The sequence below is a fragment of the Amphiura filiformis genome, chromosome 15 (genome assembly GCF_039555335.1).
Source record: "Amphiura filiformis chromosome 15, Afil_fr2py, whole genome shotgun sequence".
NCBI lineage: Eukaryota > Metazoa > Echinodermata > Ophiuroidea > Amphilepidida > Amphiuridae > Amphiura > Amphiura filiformis.
In genome coordinates, this window is record NC_092642.1 from 27,055,352 (window position 1) to 27,068,002 (window position 12,651).

At 35.9% G+C, this 12,651-nt stretch overlaps 2 protein-coding genes across 2 annotated transcripts; both read right to left on the bottom strand.

Moving 5' to 3' along the window:
• Positions 1-1,337: 1,337 nt before the first annotated feature.
• Positions 1,338-4,963, bottom strand: LOC140172172 (uncharacterized). Its single transcript, XM_072195498.1, has 3 exons — positions 4,868-4,963; positions 3,065-3,265; positions 1,338-2,870 (listed from the first exon to the last, which is right to left on the bottom strand). The coding sequence occupies exons 1-3, from the start codon at positions 4,947-4,949 to the stop codon at positions 2,578-2,580; spliced, it is 576 nt and encodes a 191-aa protein (XP_072051599.1). The 5' UTR covers positions 4,950-4,963; the 3' UTR covers positions 1,338-2,577.
• Positions 4,964-5,809: 846 nt separating this feature from the next.
• On the bottom strand, positions 5,810-11,535 carry LOC140170835 (uncharacterized). Its single transcript, XM_072194050.1, has 3 exons — positions 11,403-11,535; positions 7,139-8,053; positions 5,810-6,150 (listed from the first exon to the last, which is right to left on the bottom strand). The coding sequence occupies exons 1-3, from the start codon at positions 11,482-11,484 to the stop codon at positions 5,810-5,812; spliced, it is 1,338 nt and encodes a 445-aa protein (XP_072050151.1). The 5' UTR covers positions 11,485-11,535.
• Positions 11,536-12,651: the final 1,116 nt, after the last annotated feature.

The window sequence follows — 12,651 nt, forward strand, 5'->3', positions numbered from 1 at the left end:
GTTGTGGTCATAACCTATGTAGTGTGTAAAATCCAGTTAAAAATTAACTAGCCTGCAGGACAGGCTGCTTCTAAAAGTAACCTGTCCTGCCTAAGTAACTCAATGCCATATAGTTTTATGCCTAACCTTGGTTTTAATGTATCGGTGCTTGGGTGCAGTCATAATGTCTAGTTATCAATAATTTCCTAGACAAAATTTGGAAGTAGGGCAAAATCGTCCAGCTGATCAGCTACCAAAATGACTTTACCTGAACGTGTGTGTGCGCGAAGCGCGAAAAATTGCAAGTGGGATTGGACCAAGTGGGATTGGCCCAATTGGGAATGACCGAACCCATTGATTAAGGCAGGTAAGATATTATTACAGGTGTTGTTTAACAGCTAGGTTATTTACAATTTGTACACAGATTTGGCATCAACAGCATTTTGAAGCTTGTCAGCAACAACATCTACGTTTTCATTCATTCATTTATTAATGGTTTATTGGGAATTGTCTTTACAGTATACAAACTGAATTGCAACGACTTTACAATTATAATACATACAAATATAACAAAATATCAAACCAAATGGCCTAAAAACATAAGATATTAAGATCCCTTTCACACCCCCACTTACATAACCAAACATAAAGCACTATTCACCCCACCCACACACCAAACTCATCAGCCTACACACCCATTATCCACACTGTCATCAACATACTCACACCATACACTCAATCTCTACCCTTCATAAGACCTACTTCACTCTCGCACTCTCTCACTCACTCACTCACTCAATCACTCACTCACTCACTCACTCACTCTCACACTCAATCACTCACTCAATCAATCACTCACTCACTCAATCACTCACTCACTCACTCACTCACTCACTCACTCACTCACTCAATCACTCAATGTTCACTCAGATTCGGCAATCACACATTATATATTTATATCAAAATACATGGAAATATACAAATTGCACAGGTTTAAAAAGACAAAATCACTAGATAAGAGAACACACAATATATTGCACCACATTAGCACTAAACTGCTACTATTACTCTTTACAACCTTGTTACATTACTAATTTTTCACTGTTTTTCTTTGTCCACTTTTCTTAGTTTTATTTTATTTTTCAAACTTCGGGACATAATTCATATTATTTTATTGACAGTTTTGTTCACTTATAACATATTGATAACAGAATAGTATCACAAATCATTGTATTCAACGCAAACGTCACACTACAGTACACATCACTTCCCCAGCCCCCCCCCCCCCCCCCTTTTTTTTTTTTTTTTTTTCTTTTTTGCTCTGAGTTTAGTATTTTAGAGTCTATGATGATCTTTACAATACAAGGTAATATCAGGGGCGGATTTAGAGGGGGCGCACCCTGAGCTTATGTATATTTTTGCAGAGCGGCGCCTGACTTTGTGTGGGCGCCGAGCCGCCGCAGCAGCGGCGGTGGGTCGGCGCCCCTCCTATTGAAAATTCCTGGATCCGCCCCTGAATATAATATACCAGAGGTGGTTGTAAAAGGAAGTGTGTATCATACATTTTTATTTTACTTTAAGGAATTGGATATTTATGTATGCACAGTAATTTTTTGTGGAAGCTGAGAATACACAGATATATCAAATTGCATTCTGAATACGAGGAATGTCCTTTTGATATCACATAATTTTGATTTTTGACATTTGGTGTTTTTGGGAAAAAGACATAGGACTTTTAATTGGGAACATTTGCTGTAGAAAGATATTGTACATCTATATCTAAAAATCTGAATATTTCAAATTACAGTAATATTGTCAACTTCTTAGAATATAATGATGTATATTCATACGTAGCGGTAAACGTAAACAGAAAGCAAATCTATACTTCTACGCTACTCAAATTTTGTACACTCAACTGAGCGCTTTCACCGGGTCAGCCGGCGTTTTCATCGGATGTTATTGCTCTGAAGATTTGTTGTTGCTAGTGATGTTGTTGAGACAGGTCCGCGATCATGGAACATCAACATATTGACAGGAGCAATGGGCACCAGCTTGACTAGGAGAACGTAAAAGTGTTATAGAGGGAGTCTATGGACTTCCCTCGTAGGGTCTTGGAAGCAATCCATATCAGAACTAAGACCTAGACTGAACCGTGACAATGGGTTGGACATCGACCCTATTTGGGACAACCTCCTGACACGCCCTCTCCCCCCCTCAACAAAGGGGCGCCACAACATCTTCTTGTTTGACGTCATCTACATCTGTGACGTCATTGGAGGTGTCTCAACAACGTCACTAGCAACAACAAATCTTCAGACCAATAACATCCGCTGAAGATGCCGGTTGACCCGGTGAAAGCGCTCCGGTGAGTGTACCAATTTTGAGTAGCGTAGAAGTATAATTTTGCTTTCTATTCATTTAAGAAGTTTCATAAGGAAAATCTAAAGGAAAAATTCTTATTTAAGTTTTATATCTTTAGTCATTTAAGTCTTTGAAAATGTTTGTTTACTTTTGGAAACTAGCTATGCAACTTTCTATAACTCAACCTTCAACACATCCAAATCAAGCCGAGTGTTCATTTTACGGTAAATTCAGAACTTATTTCTGAAACAATTTTTTGAGGGCAACTGTAAACTTGAGACACAATTTGCCATTCATTTGATAATCTGATCTCATCTCATCTTTGAATTTGTTTGCATTGCTGCTGTACTCCTGGTACATTTCTTCAAGATGGCTGCCATCAAGGCCATCCAGTGTATCACACAGATCATCCAGTTTCTCCTTCTTCAACCAATCCTGGACATTCTTGTCAGTCCACTCACTGGTAGGTGACTTGGATTTAGGTGCAGGTGCAGCATGGACCTTGGTTGCCTGTGTAGCTCTGATTGGACCTAGATTGGAATTAAATTAAGCATAAGAATATACTGGTTGTGGGCACTAAAGTTTGGTCTAGGTAGGTGTGTCTGACAATTACAAAGGTCAGCACATCATTTATCAAATTTGCCAAAATTCTGCTTACCAAATTTTCATAAACTAGAGGCTACAATAAGAAAATAAATAAATTACCTAACCTATATGAACGTACCGTCATTTTCATCATATGCTCTTGCTTGTTCACCCAAAGCTGTCAGAAGTAATGCCATGTCTGTTTCCATGAGATCTTCAGTAAAGAACCTATAGTAGAGCTTCATTCCCTGCAGAGCACCCAGCCATCCATCTGGATCATAGCCTTTTTGTACAAGTAGTGGAATCACTTTCTTTTTCTTCTTGTATGCATACTCTGCTTCTGCAAAGACACAATTATTCTGTCACATGCTACATACTTTGAATAATTTGATTTGATTTGATGGAGGGGCTTCTGACAGGGGACGGTTGCCGCCATGCCACCTGCCTATGCCACTGGGTCACAAGAAGAGTCAGAGCTACATGGATTAGAAGCGGCCGCACCAACACCATGTACAGGGACTTCAGGAACCTTTTTCTAGGTCATGTAAATAATACACTGCTTACATCACCACGCCCTGGGAATGAAGCTACAGCTAGTTTCCATAGGAGAAGCATTGAGCCAAATCACTTTTGAAAATGCCGTCATCCAAGATGGTGAAAGCGAAAGTCTGGATTTGGTTATCTAAGATATTTGCTATTTAAAAAACCAATCCAAAAGATGAAAATGTTCAAATCCTTCTTTATCAGCTCTGCAAAGAATCACTCATCTATACTATTTTGCATTTCTTCACCAAGTTGGTGCTATTATTGATCTAGAAAAACTATTTAGGAAGCATGGACATATGCGTTTTTCGTGTGTACAATGTTACAAAGCAATGTTTCATGTTTTTGTCTTCAGTTGACGGGGTTAACAAATACACCCCTACACACATATAATTCAACTGGATTTCAGGGTGTTTGTTCAGTACCACATTTAAGGCCGCTACAGATTCCGAGTATTCGACATAGAATTTTTGATGTAACATATCTACGTTATTTATTCTATTCCTATTCTATTTCCAGTTTAAGTTCTAACGAATGTTTGATGACGTAAAATCGATAATACGTTACGAAGAATATCTGGTAGAAATATATTATCGATTTTTTGTCATCAAAAATTTGTTAGAACTTAAAGCCATATTACAACATTTTCATACAAAATAGATTAGTATTTCTTTGGCATAAAGTGTTAGCTTTTACTGTCAGATATATCACCTTTTAATTTTGAGCCAAACAACTAAGCCAAAGCAAAGAAAATTGGAATTTACTACCAGCGCCAATGTCACCAATACATATCATATCACTCTTTCGGTCATGTTACGGTACAATCCTTTGTTGTGTATAATCACCGTCCGCACGCCATGTACGTACTGTGCTATGAACATAGCGTATGCGTTCGACTAATATTACCATCGTAATAATAAAACGACGGTTCCTGCGTTTGATTCAAAATCTCGGATTTTGACAACTTGTGAAAACTACAGCACCTAGGTCCGTATGCACAAAAGAGTTAGACTGGGTCTAAAGTTAGACCTGGTCAAAGTGGTATTTAATACCAGGAGAAAGGACATTTTCCTTTACATTTTCTTAAGTTCTTTTATATTATTTTTAAACTTTGCATTTAAATCTTTAAAATTTGCTAGCTACTTTAGGAAGGAAATAAGAGTAAAGGTCCATTCCTGGTGGAACTAAATTCTGCTTAGACCAGGTCTAACTTTAGACCCGGTCTAACTCTTTTGTGCATAAGGGTATGTTGTTTTAATAAAGTACAATATAATCGTGTAAAAAACCGGAATTTTGAACAATGTTGAGGGTGTCCTCCTCATCAAAATATGTAAATATTCTACATCCACTAAAAAATCTGTAGGTCCTTTACAAAATGATCAGAACTGTAAATATTCACCTGTTCTACAATTTTGACTGTTCTTGTAAGCTTCTGACATGAAGATGAGGATGATCTCTGACTTCTCTACAGCTTCAGCCATTGAATTTAGGATATCATCTCCTAGTTATCAGAAAATACAAGTTCAAATATAACACAATAATATTTATGTTAACAATTATACAAAAGCAAATGGTGAACGTGTTTGACTCATCAAAAATTATGGTGTTGATTATACAATATTCGCCCTTTGCATGGATCCGCCATCTTTCTACCCAACCGAGGTTCTCCCTGCCAACGCATGCACAAAACTTTCATTTTTGTTTCTCGCGTTTTTCTAGCAACGCACCAGAAGGCTTTTGCATTATGCACACACAACACGCACTTTTGCGCTTAGAACCTCGTTTTGAGATTACTGTGCGATCGGCGAATACATGGTCATATGGATATGTTCATGTAACCTGCCACACCAGGTCAATCAATTCTATTGATACAACATGAGGTGATAACACCTCAGGTGATATCACCTTAAGTGATATCTCCTTGGGTGATACCACCTCAGGTGATATTTAAAAAATCACCTCAGCAGTTATTTGCTTCATGACAATAATAGTATTTATTCCGGAAAGTTGTATGTAGAATTTTACCACTCTGGCAGCTCATTTGGTTTCATGGTTAGATCTGAGGGGCTTAGGGGTCCACATCCTCCTCTAAAAAGGGCAAATAAATGTTGATAATTTTACCACCATTTGATTTGTATTAGGTGGAAAATTATAACATTTCCATACGCGGCCCCTTTCAAGCGTTCTTGATCCACCCCATGACCCATTCTTGTTATTTCTACCATTGCCAATCTTGCGCGTTACAGGGTCTGAAAATAACATGATGTTACAATACCCTATACACACTCCAACCCCTGGGGCTCAACTGCAGGGTCATAATCCCTATGTAGTGCCCCACATTTCACGGAATAGGGGTGAGGAAGCACTTAATTGTTGACTTTAAAATAGTCTTACTCATGTGAGTGAGATCCATCCAGACTCGGTAACCGTTGTTAACCAAGTCATCCCTGATCTTTAAAGCAATGTCTTTGAAATCCCACTGATAACTGATCATGACGTTGGATGCGTTTGAAGCAGCTCTCTTTGGTTCCTTGATGGTTTCTTCATATGATGGTGGATGTTCTTGTGGGGTGCTCTCTCTTGTTGGCAAATCTTCAGGTCGGTTGTCATTGATTTCCCAAAAGGCAATACTACCGGTCTTTTGAAGATTTCTATTTTTAGAACTTCTCAATTTATCCAGCACTGAAAAACATAAATATTTGGAAATTTAAGGAGATACATTTATGAATAGACACAACGTTTTCTAGATACAAAGAAGCAGCTGATTGGAACTTATACAGTGTTGAAAAATACTCGTAAGCTATGTCTAAACATTAAATAGACTGTAAGCTATGTCTAAAATCAAGCTATACCTTGCAGCAGTTGGGTAATCAAAAACCACATCTCTCTTTCGAAAATAGTATGATTCTCATTTTTGTTTTAAATTCACAACAGCTTCATGTATTTCAAAACGAAGAGGTCAGAAATTAATCACAGTACTATTAACACAATAGAATCATATGCACTACTCCCCATTCCAGAAAAATACAGAACTAATTTTTTTGATTAAAAAAAATATTATCCTGTTTTGCCAAATGAAATGTAGCTAAATCCTAATCCTTTAGTTAGTCCTAACGAGCAATAAAAGTAAATTTTTAATATTTATGCAATTTGAGGGTAAATGGTCCAAAAACATGCATTTTTGTATGTTTTCTTACAATTGTAGTCACAACATTGTAAGACTTGGCACAAGTATAATCATTCAAAATCTTGAGTATAAGGTAAGAGTTATCTCATAATTTTAATATTATATGTTGTTTTTGCTAATTGGTTATGAAAAAGATTGGAAAATGTGTTTTCCAAAAATTTCCAAAAACTTCGAAATTAGTCTTTGTTCAAGTCTTTGGGCTTGATTGTCACGGAATACAAAAAAGGTCAAAAAACGCCTTAAAAATGCATGTTGGCCCTTATTTCCAAACATTGACCAAATATTAAAATTTTACTTTCATTGCCAGTTAGGACTAATTAAAGAATTAGGATTTAGCTATGTTTCATTTGGCAAAACAGGAAAATAATTTTTTATCCATTTTTTTTCTCTGATGGACTTGAATTCTCTAAGGTTTTGTTGTTCACTATACTCTTTAACAATATCTTCTGCCTCTCATTCTTACCAGTTATATTATATACTCACATGGAACTGCTTCTTGAAGTTGAGCAGATGTCCTGATGGATTCCACAAATGCCAGGTTCCACACAGCTTCAGCAGCAACACAATGATCTTCCTCATCAAACTCATCTTGTAACATGCGCACTATGGCAGGAATGCCACCTTCTTTCTCAATCTCAAGTTTGTTGTTGTCATTCATTGCCAAATGATTTAGGCAATCAAGATACTCCCTTGCAGTGCTCCCAAGGCATTTATGGTCAGAAGATTTGATTGCTTCTTGAAGTAGCTCCACAAGACGTGCTATTCCTCCATCTGATGTTGCAAGGATGCCACTTTCTGATTCATCAACAACATATGCTAAGATTAGCATAGAGTTGAAGCTGACAACCCTATTTTTTGATTTCAAGTATTTCTTACAGATAGCAAATGCATTTGCATCTTGGTAGATTTTGCGGTTTCTGCTACATTGAGATATTGAGAAGAAAAGAATTCTTGTAATGAATACATGTAACTCTTCCTCATCATCAAAGTATATTTCAAGTTTGCCTAAGCCTGCAAATAGCAATGGAATACTTCCATTTTTACCCAATTCAGCAGCAAGCTCAGGGCAACATTTACCATATGTATGGTAGCCACCCAACATGTACCTCAAATTTTTGTATCCATTGTCTTTCCATTTTTCTTTCTCCAGAAATCCACACAATCCATTCCATATTCTTGGAAACAGTTGACCATAACCTTGGTCAATCAAATGCAGTGCTATTTGTTTGTTACTAACATCATCTTCATCCTTGTGTGCATTCACTATCTTAATAAAGGACATCTTTGCCTTCGTTGTAGTATAATCATCACACGTCTTGAGATACTGAAGTGCTTTATCCAATGCTTGTTTGACTTCTTCCAATTTTGCCATTATTGGTGATAGCTGTTCTGGTATATCTGTAATCAATAAAAAAGGTGACTTGTTTGCTATCCTAGTAAATTAAAATGTACCCTTTTATGTTATCAATCTGTTCATATTATATTTTTTTCAACTGAAATGCTGAATGAACCAGCTGTGATCATTCAGTAAGATGCATATGATTGCTGTAATGCTATCTTCTGTAGATAGCAAGATGCATATAATGGCTGTAATGCTATCTTCAGTAGATAGCAAGATGCATATAATGGCTGTAAAAATATCTTCAGTAGATAGCAAGATGCATATAATGGCTGTAATGATATCTTCAGTAGATAGTAAGATGCATATAATGGCTGTAATGCTATCTTCAGTAGATAGCAAGATGCATATAATGGCTGTAATAATATCTTCAGTAGATAGTAAGATGCATATAATGGCTGTAATAATATCTTCAGTAGATAGCAAGATGCATATAATGGCTGTAATAATATCTTCAGTAGATAGCAAGATGCATATAATGGCTGTAATGATATCTTCAGTAGATAGCAAGATGCATATAATGGCTGTAATAATATCTTCAGTAGATAGTAAGATGCATATAATGGCTGTAATAATATCTTCAGTAGATATCAAGATGCATATCATTGCTGTAATGCTATCTTCAGTAGATAGCAAGATGCATATAATGGCTGTAATAATATCTTCAGTAGATATCAAGATGCATATCATTGCTGTAATGCTATCTTCAGTAGATAGCAAGATGCATATAATGGCTGTAATAATATCTTCAGTAGATAGTAAGATGCATATAATGGCTGTAATGCTATCTTCAGTAGATAGCAAGATGCATATAATGGCTGTAATAATATCTTCTGTAGATAGCAAGATGCATATAATGGCTGTAATAATATCTGCAGTAGATAGTAAGATGCATATAATGGCTGTAATGCTATCTTCAGTAGATAGCAGATGCATATAATGGCTGTAATAATATCTTCAGTAGATAGCAAGATGCATACAAAAGATTTAATGTTCATTAAAGTAGAAAAGGTTCTTTTTCAGATCCAAGTAATCTGGTACTCACTCAGATATATTTCAATTCCTATCAGGATCTTAATCACTGTGACATACTGAAATATTCCAGAGTGAGTACCATATTACTTGGATCTAAAAAAGAACCCTTTCTAGTTTAATGAACTATATGAACGTTCCTGATGATTTTGTTTCAAGAGCTTTAATGCTATCTTTAGTAGATAGCAAGATGCATATGATGACTTTAATGATATCTTCAGTAGATAGCATGATGTATAATGCTGACTTTAATGCTATCTTCAGTAGATAAGATGATGCATATGCAGACTTCAATACTATCTTCAGTAGATAGCATGATGCCATATGCTGACTTTAATGCTATCTCCAGTAGATAGCAAAATGCATATGCTGACTTTAGTGCTATCTTTAGTAGATAGCATGATGCATATGCAGACTTTAATGCTATATTCAGTAGATAGAAAGATGTATATGCTGACTCTAATGCTATCTTTAGTAGATAGCAAGATGCATATGCGGACTTTAATGCTATCTTCAGTAGATAGCATGATGCATATGCGGACTTTAATGCTATCTTCAGTAGATAGTATGATGCATATGTTGATTTAAATGCTATCTTTAGTAGATAGCATGATGCATATTCTGATTTTAATGCTATCCTCAGTAAATAGCAAGATACATTATGCAGACTTTAATGCTATATTCAGTAGATAGAAAGATGCATATGCTGACTTTAATGCTATCTTTAGTAGATAGTAAGATGCATATGCGGACTTTAATGCTATCTTCAGTAGATAGCATGATGCATATGCGGACTTATATGCTATCTTCAGTAGATAGTATGATGCATTATGCTGATTTAAATGCTATCTTTAGTAGATAGCATGATGCATATGCCGATTTTAATGCTATCCTCAGTAAATAGCAAGATACATATGCAGACTTTAATACTATCTTCAGTAGATAGAAAGATGCATATGCTGACTTTAATGCTATCTTTAGTAGATAGCAAGATGCATATGCCGACTTTAATGCTATATTCAGTAGATAGCATGATGCATATGCCGATTTTAATGCTATCCTCAGTAAATAGCAAGATACATATGCAGACTTTAATGCTATATTCAGTAGATAGAAAGATGCATATGCTGACTTTAATGCTATCTTTAGTAGATAGCAAGATGCATATGCGGACTTTAATGCTATATTCAGTAGATAGCATGATGCATGTGCGGACTTTAATGCTATATTCATTAGATAGCATGATGCATATGCTGATTTTAATGCTATCCTCAGTAGATAGCAAGATACATATGCCGACTTTAATGCTATCTTCTATAGATAGCATGATGCATATGCTGACTTTAACGCTATATTCCGTACATAGCATGATGCATCCGATGGTTGTAATATTATCTTCATCAACTACAAAATATTGTTTGATTTGTGTAAGAGACCCAAAAACAGGGTCGCCCAGTCGGATCATTGTTTGTACTCTCATATGTCTAAAGTGATCGATATATATGTGCGATGTGTTTTATAAACAAAATTTTAAAATGCCACAAAAAAAACACAATTAGTTAGCGATTAAGATTTAGCGATTGAGGGCATATACATTTTTACAAACATAACATAAAACGCTTGGGTCAGTGGGTTTTTAGGGTTGTTATACCATTCAAACATCAGGTTTCATATGGCCCCTTCCACCGCTGCCAATTCTTGGCAGAGGACTAATAAGCATTTTTATAGCGCCATTTATCAAGAAATTTAATCCAAGGCACAGTAAAATATGAAAAACATAATAGACTTTAATATGAGAAAAGCAATTTTGTAACATTTCCATAACAAATAGATTTGCATTTTTTCCATAATATGTTAGTTTCCACTGTCAGATATGTCCCCTTTTAATTTAAAGCTGAGCAAATGAGGTATACAAAGAAAATCACTTTTTAATTCCAGCGTCGAACGTGACTGAGGTTGGACTTGGTCCTTTTGATGTGTTATGATCACATCATTTTATAGAAATCTTACATTAATAAATTACTGTGTAATTACTTGTTGCTTGATATGTTAATGCACTCCACCCTGCGGGGGTCATGCATTAAATGCATCAACATCTCAGTATGCATGCATTATTTACTATAATGTTTGTTTGTTTTATTTCTTCTTTTGCCTGGGTTACTCATTCAGTGGATGTTTTAAGGTATCCTCTGTTCTTCCATGAGGCCCAGGTCACTCCCAACAAGTAATACCAAGTTGTTAACCTATAATAATTATTGCATGGCAGAAATTGAAATTGTTGGTTCATATCAAACTACTTATAAAATGTAAACATACCTTTGATAACAAGTGCATTCCCAGTGGTTTGGTAGACACCAATAATGTTGCAATCATGTATAGCAGGATATTTTTGCAGCATGAATTTTTAACAATTTAGCTGTTCTGAATAAATGTTTTCGCAAGCTTTTAATTCATATTTTTAGTCACACCATGTATACATAATGTAGCTAACATTATACCACATATCGCATGCAATAAAATATAGCAACAGGTGCTGTGCTATATACAAGAAATAATTTATGATTCACTAACGGACGGTTACCAAGACGACCAAAATACAACCTGTCAGCATGAAGGTAGCCATTAACAAAGGGTTGTTCGCCAACAGCAATAAATTATACAGGATAACTAAGCTTATATATAGAAGATAGAATATACAGGGTGACTAATGTGACTAATAAGATATGGACAAACAGTTGGCGTGTTTCTGTGAAAAATCCGTTCTGTAATCAAATCCATGTTGAAATGTGTAGGCCTATCAAACCCAATTTGTTGATGTAAAGCAGTGCGCTTCATACAATTGATAATTTGTGAGTGATGCAAGTGAGCAAGTCAAGTGGTTTGGCAGATGTATGTGCACTTGGGTATCATGAAATCTCTATAAATGTTATTATGCTTCAGATGACTTCATTATTATTGTCAGAGTGCTGTCTACCTAAGAAGACTTTATCAATGAGTGCTATTTAAGATGACCTCATCAATGAGTGCTATTTACCTAAGATGACTTCATCAACGAGTGCTATCTACCTAAGATGACTTCATCAATGAGTGCTTTCTCCCTTAGAAAACTTCATTAATGAGTGAGTGCAGTCTAGATGTCTTTATCAATAAGTAATTTTTACTTCAGATGACTTCATCAATGAGTGCTATCTACCTAAGATGACTTCATCATTGAAATGCTGTCCACATAAAAAAGGGGACTTCATCAGTGAGCGCAGTCTACCTGAGATGTCTTTATCAATGAGTGCTATCTACCTAAGATGACTACGTCAATGGGTGATATCTACCTAAGATGACTCATGAATGAGTGATCTCTCCCTTAGAAGACTTCATCAATGAGTGAGTGCAGTCTAGATGTCTTCATCATTAAGATGACTTCATCAATGGTTGCTATCTACCTGAGATGACTTCATCAATGAGTGCTATCTACCTAAAATGACATCATCCTTGAAATGCAGTCCACATACAAAGGGGACTTCATCAATGAGCGCTATCTATATACCTAAGATGACTTCATCACTGAGCG

Bases quoted from the DNA above. Each gene is read 5' to 3' on its own strand.
- LOC140172172 (XM_072195498.1), bottom strand. From the start codon at position 4,949: ATGGCTGAAGCTGTAGAGAAGTCAGAGATCATCCTCATCTTCATGTCA. The intron at 3,266-4,867 runs GTGAATATTTAC...GTGTCTTTGCAG, and splicing joins CAGTCAAAATTGTAGAACAG to AAGCAGAGTATGCATACAAG. The intron at 2,871-3,064 runs GTACGTTCATAT...ATTCCAATCTAG, and splicing joins AGCATATGATGAAAATGACG to GTCCAATCAGAGCTACACAG.
- LOC140170835 (XM_072194050.1), bottom strand. From the start codon at position 11,484: ATGCTGCAAAAATATCCTGCTATACATGATTGCAACATTATTGGTGTC. The intron at 8,054-11,402 runs GTATGTTTACAT...TATTGATTACAG, and splicing joins GAATGCACTTGTTATCAAAG to ATATACCAGAACAGCTATCA. The intron at 6,151-7,138 runs GTGAGTATATAA...TATGTTTTTCAG, and splicing joins ACTTCAAGAAGCAGTTCCAT to TGCTGGATAAATTGAGAAGT.